General features: G+C 46.4%; 1 protein-coding gene across 3 annotated transcripts in view; it reads right to left on the reverse strand.

The window, feature by feature from the left end:
- Positions 1 to 16307: 16307 nt before the first annotated feature.
- OTOG (otogelin) overlaps positions 16308 to 22497 on the reverse strand; it is a 99493-nt gene continuing 93303 nt past the window's right edge. For 2 of the 3 annotated variants that reach the window (XM_032168013.2, XM_032168014.1), the window contains 7 exons: positions 21906 to 21981; positions 21635 to 21813; positions 20774 to 20878; positions 20479 to 20598; positions 19217 to 19262; positions 16713 to 16792; positions 16308 to 16608 (listed from right to left, as the gene is read on the reverse strand). In XM_032168013.2, coding sequence (XP_032023904.2) covers positions 16408 to 16608; positions 16713 to 16792; positions 19217 to 19262; positions 20479 to 20598; positions 20774 to 20878; positions 21635 to 21813; positions 21906 to 21981 — 807 coding nt within the window. In that variant the 3' untranslated portion in view covers positions 16308 to 16407. The remainder of the gene's footprint in view (positions 16609 to 16712; positions 16793 to 19216; positions 19263 to 20478; positions 20599 to 20773; positions 20879 to 21634; positions 21814 to 21905; positions 21982 to 22497) is intronic. The other variant, XM_032168012.2, reaches the window with a different exon arrangement.

The raw sequence follows: 22497 nt of genomic DNA on the forward strand, positions 1-22497 counted from the left end.
ATACACATTTTAGGATCAGCTTGTCACTTTCTACCAAACAAGCTTGCTGGGATTTTGATGAGGATTTAGATTGAATGTATAGATAAATTGGGGAAAATTGCCAACTTAACAATATTGAGTCTTCCAATCCATGAACAAGGTATCTCTCTCTGGTCATTCACATCTTTTAAAAATTCTCTCAGCAATGCTTTGTAATTTTCAGCATATAAGTCTTACATGTTTGTTAAATATATTCCAAAATATTTTATTCTTTTTATACTATTGTGATTGCAATTATTTTCATAATTTAATTTTTAGGTTGTTTGTTGCTATTATATAGAAATGCATTCCATCATAAAGACACATGCATGTGTATATTCATTGCAGCACTATTCACAATATCAAAGAACTGGAATCAGCCTATCAATGGTAGACTGGATAAAGAAAATGTGGTATGTATACACCATGGAATATTATGTACCCATAAAAATGAACGAGACCATGTCCTTTGCAGGGACATGGATGGAGCTGGAGGCCATTTTCCTTAGCAAACTAATATGGGAACAGAAAACCAAATATCACATGTTCTCACTTACAAGTGGGAGCTACATGATGAGAAAACATGAAAACATGGACATGTAGAGGGGAACAACAGACACTGAGGCCTACTGAAAGGTGGAGGAGGGAGAGGATCAGGAAAAATAACTAATGGGTACTAGGCTTAATACCTGGGTGATGAAATAATCTGTACAATGAACCCTCATGACATAAGTTTACCTACATAAGAAATATGCACATGTACCCCTGAACTTAAAATAAAAGTTAAAAGAAAAACAGAAATACAATTAATTTTTGCTTATTGAGCTTGCATTGCATTACCTTATTAAGTAGATAGCTTTCTAGTCATAGTTCTAATAGCTTTTTGTGTTGTAATTTCCTTAGAATTTTTTACGTAGATGATCCTCTAATTTCTAAATAAAGATAGTTTTTACTTTTGTCATTCCACTCTATGCCTTTAGGTTTTTTTTCTTACTTTATTGACTGGTAGAACTTCCTGTATGATATTTAATAGAAGTGGCAAGACCATAAGTCCTGCTAAGTGTATACTATTTCTGGATAAACATTTAGTCTTTGGTTACTAAGTGTGATATTAGTTGTAAGTTTTTTGTGGATGCCTTTTGTTTGGTTGAGGACATTTTCTTCTATTCCTACTTCTTTGAGAGGTTTTTGTTTTTGTCAATGAATGTTGGATTTTATCAATGCTTTTTCTGTGCCTATTGAGATGATTAAGTATAATTCGCTCTTCATTTTGTTAATATGGTGTTCTACTTGATTGTTTATTACTTGATTTTTAGATGTTAAATCAACCTTGCATCAGTAAGACGAATCTCACTTGGTCATAGTGTACTATCCCTTTTATACATTGCTGGGTTTTGTTTGCTAATGTTTTGTTAAGGAGTTTTGTATCCATGTTCATGAGGGACATCAGAATGTTGTTTTGTTTCTTATCATGTCTTTGTCCAGCTTTATAAAATAAGTTCCCTCCTTCTCTCTCTTCCGGGAGAGTTTATGTAAGATTTGTGTTATTTATTCCTTGAATGTTAGATAGAATTCACCAGTGAAGGCACCTGGGCCTGGGGTTTTCTTTGTGAGATAATTTTAATTATTAATTCAATTTCTTTATTTGATATATGCCTTTTCATATTTTCTCTCCTTTCTTGAGTCAGTTTTGGTTATTTATATCTTTCTTATAATGTTTTCACTTCATTTAACTTGTCTAATTTGTTGGCATGAAGTTATTCATAATACTCTCATCTAATTCTGTAGGGTTTGTTTTGATGTCCCCTCCTTTATTCCTGAGTTTAATAATTTGTGCATTTTCTCTTCCATTCTTGGTCAGTCTGGCTAAAAGTTTATCAATTTTGTTGATTTTTTATTTTTTGAGACAGGGTTTGGCTCTCTCATCCAGGCTGGAGTGCAATGGCACCTTTTCAGCTCACTGCAACCTCCACCTCCCAGGTTCAAGCAATACCTCAGCCTCTGGAGTAGCTGGGACCACAGGTGTGCACCACCACGCCTGGCTAATTTTTGTATTTTTGATAGAGACAGGGTTTCACCATGTTTCCCAGGCTGGTCTCGAACTCCTGGGCTCAAGCAATCCTCCCACCTAAGCCTCCCAAAGTGCTGGGATTACAGGCATGAGCCACCACACCCAGCCTGTTGATTTTCAAAGAGTATATTTTCACTTTCATTTATTTTTCTATTGCTTTTCTGTTTTCTATTTTGTCAGTTTCTGCTCTGATGTTTACTAACTTCTTTCTGCTTAGGCCTTCATTTTATGGCCTTATGGAGTGAGAAGCTTAGATTATTGATTTTGAATCTTTCTTTCTAATGTGTTTAAAACTATACACTTCCCTCTAAGAACTACTTTACTTGCATTCCATAATTTTTGATGTATTTTGTTTACATTTTTTTCCAGTTTAACTTATTTTCTAGTTTTACTTGTAATTTTTCCTTATTTTACTTTGAATAAATTTTCTTACTTTATTTTATTTAGAAATGTGTGTTAATTTTCAAGTATTTGGAAACTTCCAAGATTTTTTTCTTTGGTTGATGTTTTACTTAATTCCATGATGATTGGGGAACATACTTTGTGTGATAACATTCCTTCAAAATATATTGAGATTTATTTAATAGTCTTAATAAAAGTGTTATTGAACACTTGAAATGTGTTTATTTTGCTGTTGTTGAGTGGCGTGATCAATATGCATCATTTAGGTCAAATTGGTTAACAGGATTGTTTAAGTCCACTATATCATTGCTGATTTTCTGTCTAGTTTTTCTATTAATTTCTGATAAGAATATTAACATATTCAGCGACAACTCTTGAATTGCCTATTTCTTCTTTCAATTATGTTAGGTTTTCCTTCATATATTTTGGGGCTCTGTTGTAAAATGCTTTTTTACATATATAATTGTTGTACTTTCTTAATGTATTCAGCATATTATCATTATGAAACATCTTTCCTTGTCTCCAGGAATCTTTCTTGTCTTAAAGTCTACTTTTGCCTGTGTTACTATATCCTCTCCAGCTTTCTCTTGGTTACTATGTGCAGAATATAAAAATTTGTACTCGTTCCTTTCAAATTATTTGTTTCTGGATCCTGTCTCATGCATTCAGCATATACATAGTTCTTATTTTTCTTATCCAGTCTGACAATCACTGCATATATATGTGTATGTAATATAACTATATATATCAGTTTTATTGCAATGTAATTTACATATCACACAATTCACCCTTTTAAAGTATACTTATGGTTTTTATTATACTTTTTTATTATATTCATAGGATTGTGCAATCATCTTCACAGTCGACTGCTGAACATTTTTATCACCCTAAAAGAAGCCCAGTACACATTAGCAGTCACCCTCCTTTTCCTGCAACACGCCAAAGCTCTAAGCAACCACCAATCAGTTTTCAGTTTCTAGAGATTTACCTATTATGGACAATTTATATAAATGGAATCATGAAATATGTGGTCTTCTGTGACCGACTTATTTCACTTAGCATGATGTTTTCAAGGTTTATCCATGTTGTAGTATTTATCAGAATTGCATTCCATTTTATGTCTGAACAATATTTCATTGTGTGGAATTACATTTATCCATTAATCAGATGGCAGACATTGGGGTTGTTTACACTTTTGCTATTATGAATAATGCTGTTGTGAACATTTGTGTGCAGCTTTTGCGTGGACATATATTTCCAATTATTTTTGGTCTATACTAGAAGTGAAATTGCTGGGTCATGTGGTAACCCTATGTTTAACATTTTGAGAAACTGCTAGACTGTTTTCCAAAGTATCTGTGTCATTTTACATTGTCACCAGCAATGTATGAGGGTTTCAATTTCTCCATATCCTCTTCAACATTTGTTATTATCTGACTTTTTGATTACAGTCATCCTAGTGGATTTGAAGTGATATCTCATTGTGGTTTTTATTTGCATTTACCTGATGACTAATGATGGTGATCTTCTTTTCCTGTGCTTCTTGGACATGTGTTCATCTTCTCTGAAGAAATGCATGGTCAGATCCTTTGCCCATTTTTAAAAACTGGGTTATTTTGTTGTTGTTTATTATTGATTTGCAAGAGTTCTTTATATGTTAGGGATATAAGTCCCTTATCAGACATATAATTAGCAAATATTATATCCCATTCTGTGAGTTGTCTTGTTGCTTCCTTTATGTTGTCCTTTGAAGCACAAAAGCTTTTATTCTGATAAGATTTGAAGTATCTATTTTTCTTTTGTCAGTGGGGCTTTTGGTATCATATCTAGGAAAGCTTTATTTAACCCAAGGTCATGAAAATTTACTCCTATATTTTCTTCCAATAGTTTCATTGTTTTGTCTCTGACACTTGGGTCAACAATTTATTTGGAGTTAATTTTTATACATTATGTAAGAAACAGGTCCAGCTTCATTCTTTTTCATGTAAATATCCAGTTTTTCCATTTGTTGAAAAGATTGTTCTTTTTCCCAGTGAATTGTCTTAGCACACCTTTTGACAGTCAATTTACCATAAATGCGAGAATTTATTTCTGGGCTTTCAATTATATTCCATTGATCGATATGTTTACCTTTATGTCTGTGGCATGGCTACAATTTGAAGTGCATCGGTCAACGCACATATAGGCTGACAGGCAGAGTGTGAAAACTTGTGAGTTTTGAGATGGTTAGGAATAACTTCTATCCAAATTGTTGGGTGACCACTAAGCTAAGTAAGCTACTCTAAGCACATCATATAAGTGGAATCATACAGCGTTTGTCCTTGTGATTGGCTTATTTCATTTAGCATAAAGTCTTAAATTTGCATCCAAAGAGTAGTATCTGTCAGAAACTTCTTCCTATTTAAGAATGAATAATATTCCATTGTATGTACCTACCACATTTAGTTTATCAATTCATCCACTGATTGATGCCTGGGTAGTTTTCATCTTTTGGCTATTGTTAATAATTCTGCTATAAACATGGTCTACAAATGTGTGTTTATGTCTCTGCTTTCAAGTCTTTTGGGCATATGCCCAGAAATGCAATTACAAGATCATATGGTAATTCTATTTTTAATTTTAGGGAAACTACTATCCTGTTTTCCATAGCAGCTGCACCATTTTACATTCCCACCAGCAGTAAACAAGGTTGCCAAATTCTTCATATTCTCACTGACACTTATTTTCTAATTTTTGTTTGTTTAAATAATAAACATCCTAATGGGTGTAAAGTGGTATGTCTTTATGATTTTTATTCTCATTTACCTAGTGATTACTGATGTTGAGCATCTTTTCATGTACTTACTACTTGTGTATCTTCTTTGAAGAAATGTCTATTCCAGTCCTTTGGTCATTTTTTAATTGTGTTGTTTGTTTTTAGTTGTTATTGTTGAGCTTTAGGAGTTATCTATATATTCTGGAATCCATTATTATTTCTTAGGATACTTTTTCTTTCCCTTCTGTCCCTTTGAGCCTTAAGTTTATGGATTTTAGATCTCTTCATATTGTTTTATAGGTCACTAAGGGTCTGTTCATTTTTTTTTTCAGTTTTTCTTTTACCCTGTAATTCATTTTGCTTTTTTATTTTATTTTTGAAACAGTCTCACTCTGTCGCCCAGGCTGGAGTGCAGTGGCACCATCTCAGTTCACTGCAGCCTCCTGGGTTCAAACAATTCTCCTCCTTTGGCCTCCCAAGTAGCTGGGATTACAGGTGTCCACCACCACACTCAGCTAATCTTTGTATTTTTAGTAGAGATAGGCTTTTGCCATGTTGCCCAGGTTGATCTTGAACTCCTGACCTCAAGTGATCCACCTCCCAAAGAGTTGGGATTACAGGCGTGAGCCACCTGTTCCTGGCCATCACCCTGTAATTCATTTTTTTTTTTTTTTGAGATGGAGTCTCACTCTGTCACCCAGGATGGAGTGAGTGCAGTGGTGCCATCTTGGCTCACTGCAACCTCTGCCTCCCAGGTTCAAGTGATTCTCCTGCCTCAGCCTCCCGAGTAGCTGGGATTACAGGTGAGTGCCACAACACCTGGCTAATTTTTGTATTTTCAGTAGAGACAGGGTTTCCTCACATTGGCCAGGCTGGTCTCGAACTCCTGACCTCAAGTGATACACCCACCTCGGCCTCCCAAAGTGCTGGGATTACAGGCATGAGCCACCACGCCTGGCCCCTGTAATTCATTTTGGAAAGTTCCTCTTGTTACATCTTCAAGTTCACTGATCTTTTATTTGGCACTCTTTAATCTGTTGTTAATCGCATTTCACTTAAAACTTCATATTTTCATCTCTAGACTATTTTATTTTTTTAAATAACTCCCATTTCTGTCTTCATTATGCTTATGTTTTTCCTTACATTCTTAAGCATATGTATAATAGCTACTTAAAAGCCCTCATTTGCTAATATCATCATCTTTGTCATTTCTAGGTCTGTTTCTATTGACTGTTTTTTTCTCCTTGTTATGGGTCAAGTTTTCCAGATTCTTTGCATGTCTAGTAATTTTAATTGGATTCTAGGCATTATTAATAGTATGCTGCTGAATGTCTGAATTTTCTCCCTTAAAGAATATTTAGACTTTCTTATGTCTTATAGCTATTGTGTGTCAGCATGTCAATTTGAGGCTTTTTTCAAAGCTTAATTAGGGCTTCTTTAGGGTAGCCTTTACTCTAGGTGTAGTTTAATCCTTCTTCTAAAGTATGACCATTTCTGGAAGCTCAATTAAGTCCCGGGATGTTCAGTGAGGTCTCTTCACTTTGGCTGGTAAGAAATGTAATGTCTCTCAGCTCTGCAAAGGTCCAAGAATTGCTCAGTTTACAATTACCCACTGGTTCTTCACCTATCTTTATGGATATTCAGCCTACACATGTGCACCTTAATGTTCAACCACAGCCTTAATATATGCAACTTTCCGGAGTTCTTTTTCTACATGTCTCCCTCATCTCTGGTATTCTGCCCCACAAATTTCAGTTGCCTCAGACTTCCTGAATTTGATCTGTCTTCAACTCAGCGAGACCACCCTGCTCTGCTGGGACATGCCCTTCCCTGTCTCTTGTTCCAGAAAATGATCCAGGCAGAATTTGGAACTTTCTAGTAAGATTTATTAATTTTTCACTTATTTCCCTTCTCTGTGGGATCCTAGCCTTGCACTGCCTGTTGCCCACGTCTAGAAACATGTATGTCATGTATTTTCACCAATTTTCTAGTTGTTTATAATTGCAGGGTAGGTTGAGTACCAGGTACTCTTTGTGATGGAAGCAGAAGTTATGTATGGTTTTAATTTCTAGAAACTTCTTTTTCTGATTGTACTTTATTAGCCTCCTATTTTTTAGATACAATATCCTCATGGATCATCCTGGAAATATTAATTAGAATACTGTTCATGATTTTCCTCTTCCTTGAATCGATTGACTTTTCATTGAGGGTAAGTTACCCTGCCATTTCAACTTGGGCACCATTTTGCCATTGTCCATTCTTTTCAAATAGATAATGAGTTTTAACTGGCTGGTAATATGTATAATAAAATTCTGGATTAATTAGAATTGGTACTGTGAGGGTTTTCTTAGCAGCTATGTAGGCAAGTGGCTGGAGGAGACATACCATAACCATTCACTCATAGTTGATGGTGATTTATATGGTCATGGTCCTCTGATGGTGGAATCACAGGGATATTTACTAAAAATGATCTCCTCTAATCTTCATGTATTTCTCACAGTTATTGTAATTACTGTTCCAACTTTACAGTTGAGGAAACTGAAATTCAGGGAGGTTCAGTAATTTGCTAACATCACAGAACTTGTAAGTAAAGCAACCAGGATTAGAGTCTGGACCATCTTTCTACCTATACACTATGCTGCCTCCCATTTGCTTTATAACTTCAAGAAATTTCCTATTTCTGACCTATTGGTGGAACTGTTTCATGTTTTCCAGTACAGGCACAGATATTTTCTAGTGTGAAAATTTCTTCCGTTTTTTCATCTGGCTTTTGTATTTTGAGAGTATTCATGACCTTAGTTTGTGTTTTCTCTTAATCTTAAGACTCTAGCCCACATTCTTTCCATATTATAAACTATTTCCTTAAGTTAAGTTCCTCTTTAAGTTGAAGTCCTCAGTGGGACGACTGAGAAAAAGGAAAAGATATTTTTGAGGGACTTCATATATACTTTGTAAAATAAAATTAAATGTTCATAAATTTTACCAATACATTTCTATCAACAGTGTATCAAAATGCCAGCTACTCCATGGGGTGTAGTTTTTAATTGGTGTCTCTGGAAGACCCAAACTTTTAAGATGTTTAATGGTGGAATTTGAAGCACAGTGACACATGGGCAGAGGAGATATTTTTGGGAGCAATTTCTGCCCTGTACCTCCCAAATCCCTCACAGACCCCCTTTCTCCTCGGGCAGCCCCTCCTGCACATGCTGGGGGCAGGGCTTGGGCTTAGGGCACCTCTGCCAGGATCCCACTGATCTATGTTCTTGCCTGACACTCAGCAGCTGTCGTGGAGGCGTGGGCTGCAGGCGCTGTTCCCCATGGGCCGTGTGCAGGCCGCAGGCCGGGGAGCCTTTCCCGCCTAATCCGAGGGGCGCTGGCAGTGGGGAGGGAGACAGCTGGGTGTAACTGATCTGCAAAGGAATGGAATGGTGCAGGCCCCCCAGCACTGGGCTGGGCCGTCTGCAGGCTGCCTGTCCCAGCTGCTGAGCCTTAACCCTTCCCTCTCTTATTTCTTTCTCCCCTCCATTGGGAAGTTGATGTCACCCAGCTTAGCCAAGTCCCGGGAAACCCCCTGAGAAATAAGCTTCCCTAGCTGGGTCTGTACACCTTGAAAAGGATCCAGCTAGGTGATAGTTTCTGTTGGGGAGCTTGGGTCCTTCCTGTCTCAGATAGGGACAGGGCTTTTGGAAGGCCTAGTGGGCGACTCAGATAGAAGAGGCTGTAAGGTCAGCACAGGGAGGCCCACCCTAGGTTGGAGCTCAGGGAAGACTCTCTGCCAGAGGCAATGGAATGGGCACTCGTTTTGGATTCTGGTGCTGCCTCCACCATTGCTCACTTTGCAGTGAGACCCTGGGTGAGTCACTGCCACTCCCTGGGATCAGTTTCCTAATCCTGAAAAGGAGGAGTTTAAAGATATTCCTCAAGGTTTAGGAAAGAAGGTTCATAGTGGAAACAATAGCTCCATTTATTAAATGCCTACCATAGGCCAGGACTCTATCTATAAACATTCTTCACCATCACTTTGCCAGACTCTCATTTCCATTTTAGTGATGAGGAAACTGAGACTTGGAGAGTGTAAATCATACAGCTGTTCAGAGATAAAGCCTACCCCACAATCCAGGCCCTTTACCAGATCCCAAAGATCAGCTCCAAGGATCCGTAAATGGTGGTCTGGTTCAGTGGAACAGAGGCAAGATGGCATAGCTGGATAAGGCACACAGAGACAAAGGCTTAGCAGTGAGCCCTGAGTCTGCTGGATGGAGGGTGGGCTGGGACTGAGTCTGGCTCTTTGCGCCTGCTTTTCTCTTGCCCTGGGCCCGGCTGGGCTGGGATTCCCTGGCTCAGCCCAGCAGCCTCACATATGAGCACAGCCTCTGCAGTTGTCCAGCCCTTTCCCATCCATGATCTCACTTGACCCTCTTGCCAACTCTGTTGCAGAACCTATTGCTCCTCCTCACCCTGGGGAACTGAGGCTTAAAATTTGCCAATGTTCTACAACTGCTAACTGGCCAAAGAGAGACTAGAACCTTCTTTCCACTGCTCCCTCTGGCTTCCAGGAAGAAGGAGCCCAGAGTAAGAGGGAGGAAGAGCTCCCAGGCACCCAGCAGTCTTCTTAGTCTCTTTCTGGGCTGAGAAAGTGTGAGTGTGGGCTCTGGAGTTAAACAGGTGTGAGCTTGAGTCCTAATTCCTCCACTCTCAAGCTGTGCAAGTCGCTTACCCTCTCTGAGCCTTAGCAGCCTCCTCTGTTGTGAATGAAGATGTTGGGGGAATAAATGGATGACTGCTGGAGCCAGACCTGCATCTCCCCTCCCTGAGCAGAGCGCAGACACAGGCTGGCATGGGAAGCCCCAGTCAAGCAGAAACTAGGGCTGGGGGGCTAGAGGCCAAAGGGAGGGCTCCTAGGGGCTGCTGTGTTGTAGCTGCTCTGCAGGCTAGGCAGGGACTGCCGAGGGAGAGGAGAAAAAGGACACTCCAGGTGAGGCAAAGACACAGAGGCAGGAATGGACACTGTGAGAGGCCCAGCTGTAAGGTTTGGATTTGGCTGGCTTGAGAGAGGTGCAGTCTTCACGGCCAGTGAGAAACAAGCCTAGAGAATGGTTTATCTCTAGAGAAAGAGTTGTCCCAGGGTGCAGGGGCTGGACCAGTTACCCAGCATGCTGCCTGCCCATCTTCACCCAGCCCCACCCAATCCCTGGGGTGCTGTGTTCTCTGGGCAAGGGGCTGGGGGCATCAGGGAGGTGGCAGAGGGAGGGGGAAGCATGCAATCCCAGCTTGGGAGAGACAGCTGTGCAGGCCTCCTGCCTGCTGCAGGGGATTAACTGGCACTGCACAGTATGTTGGGGAGCACCTGGCTCCCTGGTTCTGCCCACCCCTGCACCCTTTAACTCTTTGCTGTCTGGGCTCCTCACCTTCAAGCTTAGAGGTATGTTCACACTTACTCTCCAGTGTCCTCAGTGTTCCATGTTGGAAACACAGAGATAAAGAAAGACCTAAGGTGGGGTCTCCCCAGCCAGAGGTATCTGCGTCATCACTGTCCCTCCTCATGCCAGCTGTGGCCCTCTGAGACCCTGACTTCTCTCCATAGAAAAGCCTTTCTGTTTCCACTGGCTTCTCCAGGGTATACAGTCAAATCACTGCCTACCTCAAGTCCTCCCCTAACTCATGCACTATCTCTTCTTTTCCAGTCACACTTTCTAGCATTGTCCTCCTCACTCTCTCCGCTTCCTCACGGAGACAGCACTGTCCACCAGACCCATCTTCCTGGGCACGCAGCTGGACTACATTCCCCAGCCTTTCTTGCACTGAGATGTGGCCAGTTCAGGCCAGTGGAACGCGAATGGAAGGGAGTGAGCCACTTTCAGTCCTGGGCCCTGCAAGCTTCCCGCACATGCTCTCCCTGCACCTCGGCTGGCTGATGCCTGAGATCACAGAGACCCTGGGAGGCCCGTGCTGAAGGTGGTAGAACCTCGAGACAGAGGAGCCAGGATCCCTAAATCATTCTGGACACAAAGCTCTAGCTACCCACTTATTTTGAGTGTTTTTTTTTTAATACGAGGAAGGAATAAGCTTCTATCATGTTTGAGCCTCAGAAAAGATCTGACTTGCTGTGTGGGAAAAAAATAAGTGAGGAATTTGGTCCCCTCTTCTCTACCTCCCCATGTGGGACAACCCAGAAAAGCAGGGAAGAAGGGTCTGCAACTCGGAAAAGAGGGTTGGAAGGGGAACAGCTCTGGTGAAGGGAGAGGAACAGGATGTTACCCACGAAGCTGAAGTTAGACATGTAGCGTTTGACTTCCAATTTGAAACTGTTCCTGAACTTGTCGTCTGCCTTCCCCAAACCACCATGACAAGTGTGCAAGACTCCAAGGCCTTGTGTGGTCAGAGCCTTGGGAAAATGTAAACAAAAGCGCCACACATAGGTGAGGAGGCCAGGGGGATCTGGGCCTGGGGAGGGGGCCTGTGCAGACAGTGCTTACCAGAGTGACAAGGAAAGGGTTAAGGGATCTGTGAGCAGGATTGGCTCTCCTCACAGTGAGGGTAGTAAAATCAGCATGTCGCCTCCAATTTGCTCCGGCCTGACCTTGAACGTGAATCATTCCATCACAATGTCCTTATTGATTTCCACAGGAAGAGGATTAAGCCCAGAAAATCAGGGCGGGAACTTGAGCCTGCACCACGGAGAATGGGATGGTTCTGCAGCTCAAAACTCCTCGTGTTTGCAAATACGTCACAGGGAGCTGCAAGCTGGGCAGCCGCCCTGCTCGGCCACCAATCTCTCAGTGGCTCCGCTGGTCCCGGGATTCTGTTTCCTCACCTGTGTGTGGCCACTGGGGTTGCCTCAAGCTTTAAGTAATGCACAGAGTGTGGTAGGAAACAGGAATGGGGGAGATGCCACAGATGTCCCTAGGGCCTTCAGTCTATTCTAGTCTCTTCTGATGATCTCCTGGGATCTGAAAAGGCTATTCTAGGACCAACGTTGCCACTGAACTAGTTGGTGGCTCAACAGCCAGGAAGGACCTTCCTCAATCCTGAGAACTCTTCAAGGGAATGAGATGTGTGTGTGTGTGTGTGTGTGTGTGTTGTGTTGTATGTGTGTGTGTATTACCCACACAGGTGCATAAAGGAGGGATCATTCTGTGTGAAACAACCCACAATTTCCTGTCATCATTTAACATATCCTGGAGAGCCCAGCATGTCACTACCCAAAAGGGCTACATAATATTCGCGAGTGTGGCTGTACCAGGTTGCTTAATCCTTCCCTACTGACAGGCATTTGCAGTTGTTACTAATTTTTAACACTCAGGACAATGCCGCAGTAAACATCCTGGTGCATGCCTCTGTAGGAATTCTTTCTTTTGATGCTATCTGTTTCCTATTTCTCCTGTAACAAATTGCCACACATTTAGTGGCTTAAAACACACACATTTATTCTCTTACAGTTGTAGAGGTCAGAAGTGTGAAATCAGCTTCACTAAGCTGAAAGCAGGGGGCCAGCCGGCCTGTGTTCCTTCTGGGGGATTTTCCAGCTTCCAGAGGCTGCCTGGATTTCTTGGCCAGTGGCCCCTTACACCAACTTCAAAGTACATCACTCCAACCTCGCTTCTGTCACCCCGTCTCCTCTCTCTGACTCTGACCATAAGGACGCTTGTGATTACACTGGGCCCACCTGGATGACCCAGGATAATCCTCTTATCTCAAGATCCTTAATCACATCTGCAAAGTCCCTTTTACCAGGCAATGTAATATAAATATTTGCAAGATCCAGAAATTAGGACGTATACGTCTTTGGAGGACCACTATTCAGCCTTCCACAGCTACCTAGAAATAGGATGACTTAGTTAAAGGAGATGTGTATTTTACATTTAAATCACTATCTACAAATTGTATCTATTTGATATGAACACTCACATCAACACTGCTGGCACTGGCTTTTTGGAAGGCAATGGACAACACTAATTAAGGTTCAAAGTCTTCACTGTTTCCTGCCTTCCCTACATTGCAAGACAGGGTTGGAGATTTTCCTCTCGTTAATCTTTCACTAAATTGTCTTACCCTGAAAGAAAAAGTCAGTATCCTCAGGAGGGATCTAGGAAAATAGAATTGGGAATTTTGACCAAAAGTTTAGAGTGAGAAGTTGGCTTCCAGTAGGAGTAGGCAGGAGGGGTTGCCTGAGTGGGAATGGAGGTGAGGTGGCCAGGGAGAACATCCAGGCACGCTGGGACTCCCAACAGTAGGGTGTGATCACCAGGAGCTATGGCCATCTGAGAGGACACAGTGGGAGTACAGCAGGAGGGCTGAGAACTGCTGCCAACTGGAGCCAAGGAGGGCCAGGCTACTGAAACTGGGTCACCAACAATGGATCAGATGTGAGGAACAGGTGTCTAAAGCCTGGAGCCACCCTCCCGAATTGAGACTGCAGGAAGACGTTTAGGCCAAGGCTGGCTGACTTAACCTGGTGCCCTCTGCCTCTGTCTGTGCAACAGCTGATGAGGAGTGGCCTGTTCAAAAGCTGCTTTCCCATAACTGGACATAAACAGATGGGAAGGGTGATGAGGTGAGGAATGAACAGCCAGGGACACTACATGGCCAGCAACGGCTACCAAAATTTCTCTATGTCTTAGCCAAAACATCTTGCCATATAATAGAACCAGGATTTCAAACCTAGTTCACTTTAACAGCCATGTTCTGTTTAAAGTCATGTTCTGTTGAAATCAGAGTTCAAAACTCTGAAAACTATTGATTTAGGGAGTGTGTATAGCTAAGGAGATAACTGACTACAAGCCATTGATCATCATCCCTGGTAGAGAAGTTTGGAAGCCTTGTCCCACCCCATCCCTGGCTCTAATGATGAGAAATTAAGAAGTGTGATGTATGCATTTAAGGCTATAAATGTTTCTCTAAGTACTGCGTTAGCTGCATCTCACAGGTTAATATGTCATAATTTCAAAATCACGCAGATCAAAATGTTGTCCAATTTCCATTCTGATTTCTTATTTGATCCATTGATTATTTAGAAATGTACTCCTTACAAAGCCATAAAGCTTCATTAGGAAAATTCATTTTCATTAGGAAAAGACTCAGGGTCCATGTTAGCAGACAGATGCACCATAAGAGCTTACTTATGAAATAAAAGCCAAGCCTTCCAAGTGTTAGTTCAAAAAAAGATGTTCTACCCTCTCTAGGCAGGGTGAAGCTCTTGCACTGTAAGCACTGACTCCTCTAGGAGTTTGTCCTATTACTGAGGGGTGCTTTCCTAGCCCCCCTCCTTCTCCTTCCCACATGGGACAACCCAGGAAAGCACCCTCCCATTTGCTCCTTAGGTGTCCCAATAGTCCTTCACAGGTGAAGTGTCACTGAGAGCCTGTCCCTGGGTGCTCCTTAATCCTACCACAGCTGACATGGCTGAAAAAACATACTGAGCTCGTTGGGAGAACAACAAGGAAAGAAATACAGAAATGTTAAGAAGCCAATACGAAACCTACTCTCTGGGTCTGCGCCATCCACATCTCCTGTAAGAAGCGTCTGTCTCTGGGCCCACAGAACCAGGATCACTCCTCATTCCCTCTCCTGGGTGCCAGCTCCCCAGCTCCCAATGTCCTCTTCCTTCTCCTCATCCCCTTCCTCTAGAAGCCAGTCTCCAGTCCATTCAATTCCAACCAGCACACACCCACCAATGGTTCTGCTGTGAGTGGGGCATGGTGCTGGGACGGATGGGGCAGAAGCTGTGCTGATGTCCAGGGCCATAAAATAGAGTCTTCTCTTCACAGTGGACATTCCTTCAAGTTCAAAGTAAACCTGGCTCTCTCAGAAATGCTCAGAGGCCTGGAGTCATCCTGTGGTTTATTGATACATAAACAGAACGCAAATATGGGCACAAAGAGGCTTGGAAACAGCAGGTGGCCATCTTGGCACAGCCTCCTCACCTCAAGGGGCATCCAGCTACATCTTCAGACACACAGGGCAGTGCTGGGGCCTGCACAACCTTTTGTTCATCACCTTCAGATCCACGTGGCACAAAGTGGCACGGGGGTGGGAGACTTGCAGAGTGGGGTGTGGAAGGGGACTCTGGCCCTGGCTTTAGGGGACACTCTGGTTCAGTGACAAGGGTCTCACAAGTGCTCAGGGAGGCTGGGGCTGTGTTTTCCACTGACACCAACAGACACTGTCTTGCTAAACAGTCCCATGGAGCACAGAGGCTGGCACTGGCTGAGCCACACAACCCATAATCAGGCTCCTCTGAGCCCAACTCTGTCATGGCCTTGGAGAAAAGGTGCACTGCAAAGCCTAGAGCTGCATTTGCAGGCTGAAGGTACCCCCTCAGCAACCTAGGGCCTCGGAGGCATGGGCCGTGAACCAGCATCCTAGATAAGTAGTGCTGGGCCCTCACTGAGGGTTTCACTCCCCCACCACCGCCTCACAAGGCCGGCCTGCCTGCTGGGAAGGTTGCCTTGGGGTAAGGGTACAGGCTTGGGTCTTCCAAATCCTTTCCTGAATTACCATATCAATATCAGGACACCAGGCACCTTTCTTTGGACTACAGGGGACGTGAAGGTCACTGAGGTCACTCTGATTTCACAGATCTTGGTGAGAAAACCTGGGCCCCGGAATCTACCATCTTTGCTTTTGGGAAGTCCTTCTGGGCAGCCACCTGCAGGCCTGAGTGTTGCAGGTATAGCCCTCTTTCCTTTCACTGTGTCTGGCTTCTTGTCTAGTCAAAAAGGCCAAGAGAATGGGCCACTGCATCCTGCCCCTGTGCTTGGTATTGGGTCCAGCTGTGGTTCCCATGTAAGCACCATGCACCTTCCCATCTTCCTACAGCTCTCACCGCCTCCACCAAGAGCTGTGGCCAGGGTCACAGAGGTTCAGAGGCTGCTGTCCCTGGACCTAAAGCCCATTTTCCATCTCAAGCCAGGGACAGAGGTGAGCTCCCTGAGCCCTCAACTGTGGCACTTTCCCATGTGTGGAAAATGGGGAGTCTAGAAAGGGAGCCAGGATGGGCAGGGGTGACCCTTTCTGGTTACTCCTGTGACCTCTTCCCACCATTCCATGCTCAACACATGCCAGACTTCTACCACCTTTAATACCCCCATTCACACTGGGCCAGCTGGAAAGAGAAAGTGGGGCTGGCAGAGGTGGTCCAGCTAGCCCGGGCCCCCAGGCCTCAGGACCACTGGCAGGCACAGTCGGTGGGCTCCTGCACGGTGTAGGGCACCCAGGTGGCATTGGTGGCACAGAAGAGCTGCACAGAGCGCCGCTGCAGGCCCACCTCGCGGCAGCACTTGCAGAATCGGGCATAGGTGTTGATGTTGTAGTTGTAGATGCTGGCGGATGGGCACCTCCCATCGCAGGACACTAGGTTCACCTGGAATGGGCAGGCCAGTGAGGCAGTCTGTGGCGTTCACACCCCCAAACCCCCTCCATCCCCATCTTTTGCTGCCCCACTGCCTTGTGGGCACCACCACGCACAGGGGTGCTGCTCCTGCATTCATTCTTGCGGATGGTCATGCGGATGGTCACCTTCTTGCAGGAGCGCCCATCCTCCTTACCTGGGGAGACAGGGGGATGAGGCAGCTGTGGCCAAGACCAGGCTTCTTTGGGGCAGCAGGATGGGCCAGCCCAGGGCAGTTAGTGTCATACTAGAGGGTCTCTCTTCCAGCATTAGCACCCATGCATTAGTGCCCCTCCCCATCCAGGGAAAGCCTTTTAACCCAATGCCCTGGAAGGAGGCGGAGTCAGGAAGGCAGAAACAGAGCAGTGTGAGCAAGTGAGGAGGGAAGACCAGCAGGGCCCCCTTGAGGACTCTGTGCTAGGGCAGAGAAGCATCTGGGGACAGAGTGAGGCTGCCTCCCCACCCCAGCCCTAATGCCTATTTCTAAGCTGTGTTGGCCACTTTACCCTTACCCCTCTCTGAGCTTCAGTTTTCCCATCCTGAGAGGGCTTCAAGCATTAAGATTCTGCAATTTCCTGAATGAATAGAAACCCCAATCTCTAGTGGGATGCTTCATTCTAATGGGATGCTTTGTTTGGTTTCCATAGCTATCAAACTGGACCAGAGATTCACCCATCTCACAGAGCTGTTACAGGGATGGAAACTAACCAGTGTGGGTTTCCTCTGCCTGGACCATGCCTCTCACAGACAACCAGTCTTGTGGCTCATTTACACCCTCACCTACTTTAGCAATTGGCTGCAATCTCTCCTCTCCCAGGCTTTACCTGATTCCCCTTCTTGAAGTTGCAACTCGCTGCCTCTACTCAGTCCTCCCTCCCTGACCCCTCCCTTGCTTATATTTGTCGAGGGGACAATCACTGTCTTGTCAGAGACACATCGGTAATTACGATGTTGAATCATAAGCTTTATGGCCTTCTTTCGCACAGGCCCCTTCCAGAATTTGTTGTAAGTTCTTTTTGCATTTTAAATAAATATTTCCTTTCACACCTTAATGTGGATTTGTACATTTTGTATTCTTCTTCTTATTGAAGCCCCCCACATTGCATAAGTCAGGCCCTACAAAACTCAATGCTTCCATCCTGGTATATATTTTTATACTTGTTATTCTGTCTCTCCCACTAGATGTCAGCTCCACAAGGCTCTGTAGTGCCTAGAACAGTGTCTGGCACATAGTTGGAGCTCCACAAATATTTGCCAGGTACATGCACTCACTCTGTAATCCCAGGAATCCCTTTAGAAATGGAATGGAATCTTTTCTTCTGGTCTCTGAGCCTCACCACAGAGGTTTCCTACTACATCAGCTAGATGGCTTCTGGCCATAGCTAAATCCACTTTGTCTTCCCTCTCTGCTCCAGGAGGCAGGAGAACTAAGGGCTGTCCTGACATGGCCTTCTGGGTCCTGGACTAAGACTGGCTGAGTGACCAGCAAAAGCAAAGCAGTGGCAGTCCGGGGCGTTTTTGGGTGCCAGGTGAGTGGGCCCTGCTGAAGCTTTCCCATGCAACCCCAGGGATACAGCTCACTACCCAGCATGCACTGCAGGCCCAATGGCCTGTGCCAGCGGTGGGGAGCAGGGGCCCTCCCCCTCCCTTGCCCCCAGAGATCGGGCCACCTAGCAGAAGGGACATTGCTGGACATAGCAATGCAGCTGCCTGCCTCCAGTGCAGTGGGCTTCCGAGAGGAGTACCTGGGCGACAGTGGACACTAACCCGTGGAGGAGAGGCGGGACTAACGGGGACCACGGGAAACAGGGTCCCCGGGGAACCTGGGGAGAGGGATATGGGGTGCAGGTCACACAGGGGCACACGGGACATTCAGGGAACATGAGTTTGTGGGTCAGGGATCAGCCAATGAGGCCCCAAGCCTGGCTTTCTTGGAGTATGTGAAGTGCACATAACAGGGCCCCAAGTTCTACTGCCTTCTGGAGATGGGGTCTCCTAGGAGGAGGGCAGGCACAGGGGAAAGATGTGGGTGGGGGATTGAAGGTGGTGTAAAGCAGAGGCTGACTGGGATGTGCATGTACACACGGTTGGGGGCTACAGTTCTGGATGGCCAGGGCCCCAGGAGCCAGGTATCAGGACAGGTGCACAGAGCTCGCACTCAGACTGTCAGGGACCCTGGAGGCCTGAATCCCACCCAGGAGGCTCCTCCAAGACCAGGGCGTCTGACCATGGGAGAATTTATGTGGGAGCATCTGGTCTGGGGGCCTTGGCAGGGGCAGGAAGAGGCAAAGTAACTGGTGAGCTACTGACCTCCTGAATGCTATGCCCCAATGTCCTCTGGCTGTGACAAGAAGCAGAGGTTTTGTATGGGAACAAGGACACAAACATGGCCTCCAGCCATCTGCATATTTGCACCAGTGCCATGAGCCCTGTGGTGTGGGTGTTATCCCTTCATCTACTCAGCCCAGGAGAGCTATCATTTTAGGTGCCAGGCCAGGAACCTGGTCCTCTGTCCCCTGACATGACACCCTGTGCCTCCATCAGAGCCCCCCACCCCTGGGCCCCCACCATGCTCACTCACAGGTCCTGCAGCATCCTTCCAAGGAAGGTACCACGGAGCCCCCAACCTAGAGAGAGGAAGTCGGGGGAGGTAGGTAGGTGTGGAGACCCCTGTCCAGGCTGGGAGCCAAGATCCCAGAAACAGGCAGAATACAGGAGTCTTGACTCTTCTCTCCCCGTGATGCCCCGGGGCAGGAGCATAGGCCCCTTGCCAGGCCATGGGAGAGCCACAGGGGCTAAGCTGGCACTAAGGCTGCACGTGGTCCCCTTGGGGCGGGAGCCTGGGTCAAGATGGTGCAGGGCCTCCCGTCTTTCCTGGGGCAGCTCCCCTCACGCCTTCTATTGCCTACCCCACCGCCAGTGCTTCCCAGCACAGAGGATAAGGGAGGGGAGGGACACAGGGGTCACCCACTTGGGTCAGTGGCCTGGGCTCTCTACCTCAGCCCTGGACAAATCATCCTTTTCCTCTAGGCTTAATTTTCCCATCTCTAAAATGGGAGCAAGTATCCCTTAAAGCCCTCCTCCTCTATAATGAAACGGGTAAAACAATGGATGGGACAGTTCTTTGTACATAAGTGTGTGTGTTGGGGGGTGGGTCTCAGTATGTGTGTGGGATTTCGTGAGCACATACATGAGCATCTGTGTGTACATGTGTGATTTTGCATGTGTGGGTGTGTGTGTGAGTGTCATTGAGTGTGTGTGTATATTTGTTTTCTAGGGAAGAGTCGGAAATCTTCAAATGTCCACTATTAATCTCAGAGACTTTAATAATTCAACAATAACCCCAAGCCTTCCAGGAAATCCTTTTCTCTGAGGTGCGCCCATACTGACAGTTGTCCATGCTAGTGCTGGACACCCGCCAGCCATTACAGGACTGAACTGCATCTGCGTGGCGTGTGTGTGCCAGAGTGCGCTTATGTGAGTGCCTTGAGGTGTGATGACATGTGGTGTGTGCATTGGCATGCTGATGTGAATGTCCCTGGAGTGTGTGGTGTGTGAGTGGCTGGTGGCCTGTGTTGGTGTCCGGCTGAATGTGCCTAGAACATGTAACAGTGTGTGTTTGTGCATATCTGCATGTGGTCATGTGATGTGTGAACAGGCAGGGTGTCATGTGGTCAGGGCAAAAAGAAATGCAGAGAGAGATGTGGATTTGGGGTGGCAGTGCAGGCACAGGCTCCAGGGAGCCCTTCTTCCCACATTCCTGCACGCAGGACCCCCACCTCACCACCAGTGAGACAGCTGATGCCCCTGGCCTACAGCCTCAGTGGAGAAGGAGGCACTGACCTTGGCACACTCAGTCTCATTGAGCGGTGGGCAGCTGATGGGAGAGCGGACGAGCACGGCACCCAGGGGAGTGCTGCTGCAGTGGTGGCGGGCGCAATCTGAGATCCAGGATGCCCCGGGCTGGAGGACACAGAAGTGGGTGATGGGAGCTGTGGCCAGATGGACAGCCTGAGCAAACCCATAGGGTCTGGGAGCCTATTTGTACCTAGCCCTGGCCTGCGAGCCACAGAAGGCCCTAGTCCTGGTGTCCCCTACTGGGACACCCTCCTAAGTGGGCAGCGAGGGGGCTGCTTACCAAGAACAGGGAGGTGGTGCCATTGGGGAAGGTGAAGAGACAGGACACATTCCTGCAGGAGCCGCAGCAGGCAGCGAGGTCCCGCGGGTGCTCGTACTCCTGGTTCTACAGGCCAGGGCGGGGAGGGCCTCAGCCAGATGCCCACCTCCACCCTGGCTCTCCCACAGCCTGCTTATCTGTGAGGGACCCCAGAGCCTGGAAGGGCCCTCTGTAAGTGCTCGGGAAGAGGAGCTCCCAGCCTCCTTCTGTCGCAGGCAGCTAGTCATCCCTGTATCTACCCTGAGCCTCCCTTACAGCAAAGAGCATCTCCACCCTTTCCAAGCCATTTCTGCTAAGTAAGGATGCCAGTTTTTATTCCAGACAGACCTCCATTTGAGTCTTAGTTCCTGTAGGACTTTTGACAAATGACAGAGTCTCCCTAAGCCTCAGTTTTCTCCTCTGAAAAATGGGAATAATTCTAACCCCCTTTATCCAACTAATATTTATTTAGTCCTTACTAGAAGCCAGTCACCATCCTAAGTACTAGGCATGAAGCAGTGCTCACCAAATAGTAGCAACACAAGCACGCAAACCAAAGGGACAGGGAATGTGCCAGGCATTCCGTAGGCACCTAATAAGTGTGTGCTGTCTCTGTCAGCACCCACTCTTGCCAGGCACTAAATCCGTCCCTTACTGTTCCCCTCCTGGCCTCTCCCAACCCAGTCCCTTTCTTGGCACTTTCTACAGAGGTTTCTGAGGGCCCCTCTGACTTGTCTTGGGGGTTTAGGGCAGCTTCAAGGGCCCCTCTGGTTCCTGGAGCACCCAGGGTCTGCCAGGCAAGCCCTCCTGACCCCACCCACCCTGCCCTGGGCTGCACCCTACCGCCTCGCAGTGGATGTCACACAGCACGGAGGTGGTGTTGATCTGGTAGAAGCTGGTGAGAGGGTCGAGCACAGCGGTGCAGCGGGAGGTGTGGCACACGCCATCTGCCGAGAGCTCCACCACCGTCTGGCCGGGCTGCATCACGCCCAGCTCTCGGCTCAGACACACCGGGGCCTTCACTGGATGGGCATGCAGGGCGGCAACGGTCATCCAGAGCCCAGGCACCCACGCCCTCCCTGCCTGGCTCTGCCCCAAGGCTTCCCCCACTCACCACACTCGTACTTGGCGCAGCCACACACATTCTCCACGCTGTGCATGAACTCCTCGTCCAGCTGGGATTTCTCCCACTGGGTGGGGCAGAGGCAGTCAGCACCCTGGGGTGGGGGCCAGCCTGGCCCTCAGGAGCAGTCTGCCACCTGAGCCCCTCTCTATGTCCGTCCCTCCCAGCGGTGGGCAGGAGGGGGCTGGCAGGCCTGGGGCCCCTCAGCAGCCTGGAAGCTCAGACCAAGTGTGGCTACCAGGCCTCCCCAATGAGGAGCACTGTCCAGCATCCTCCCCTTTCTCAGTGAGGGACAGAGCCCCGGGTGGCTCACACTACTTCTCACCTTTCTTCAGCAATTTTAAGGAGGGAGGAAATGGGGGACAGAGTGAGAGGAAATGTGTGCTGGGGTGGGGAGGGTTACATATAATTCAGAAAAGGACTGTAAACATGACTTCACATTTCTTAAAGTATTTTCACTTCCCTCAGTGGCCATGCAGCCTGGTGGCTAAGGGCATGATCTCTGGAGACAGATTTCCTGGGTGTCAGCCCTGGCTCCATGATATACTAGCTTCATGACCTTAACCTTAGCTTCCTTGTTTGC

Source organism: Hylobates moloch, unplaced genomic scaffold (assembly GCF_009828535.3).
Source record: "Hylobates moloch isolate HMO894 unplaced genomic scaffold, HMol_V3 SCAFFOLD_11, whole genome shotgun sequence".
Classification (NCBI taxonomy): Eukaryota; Metazoa; Chordata; class Mammalia; order Primates; family Hylobatidae; genus Hylobates; species Hylobates moloch.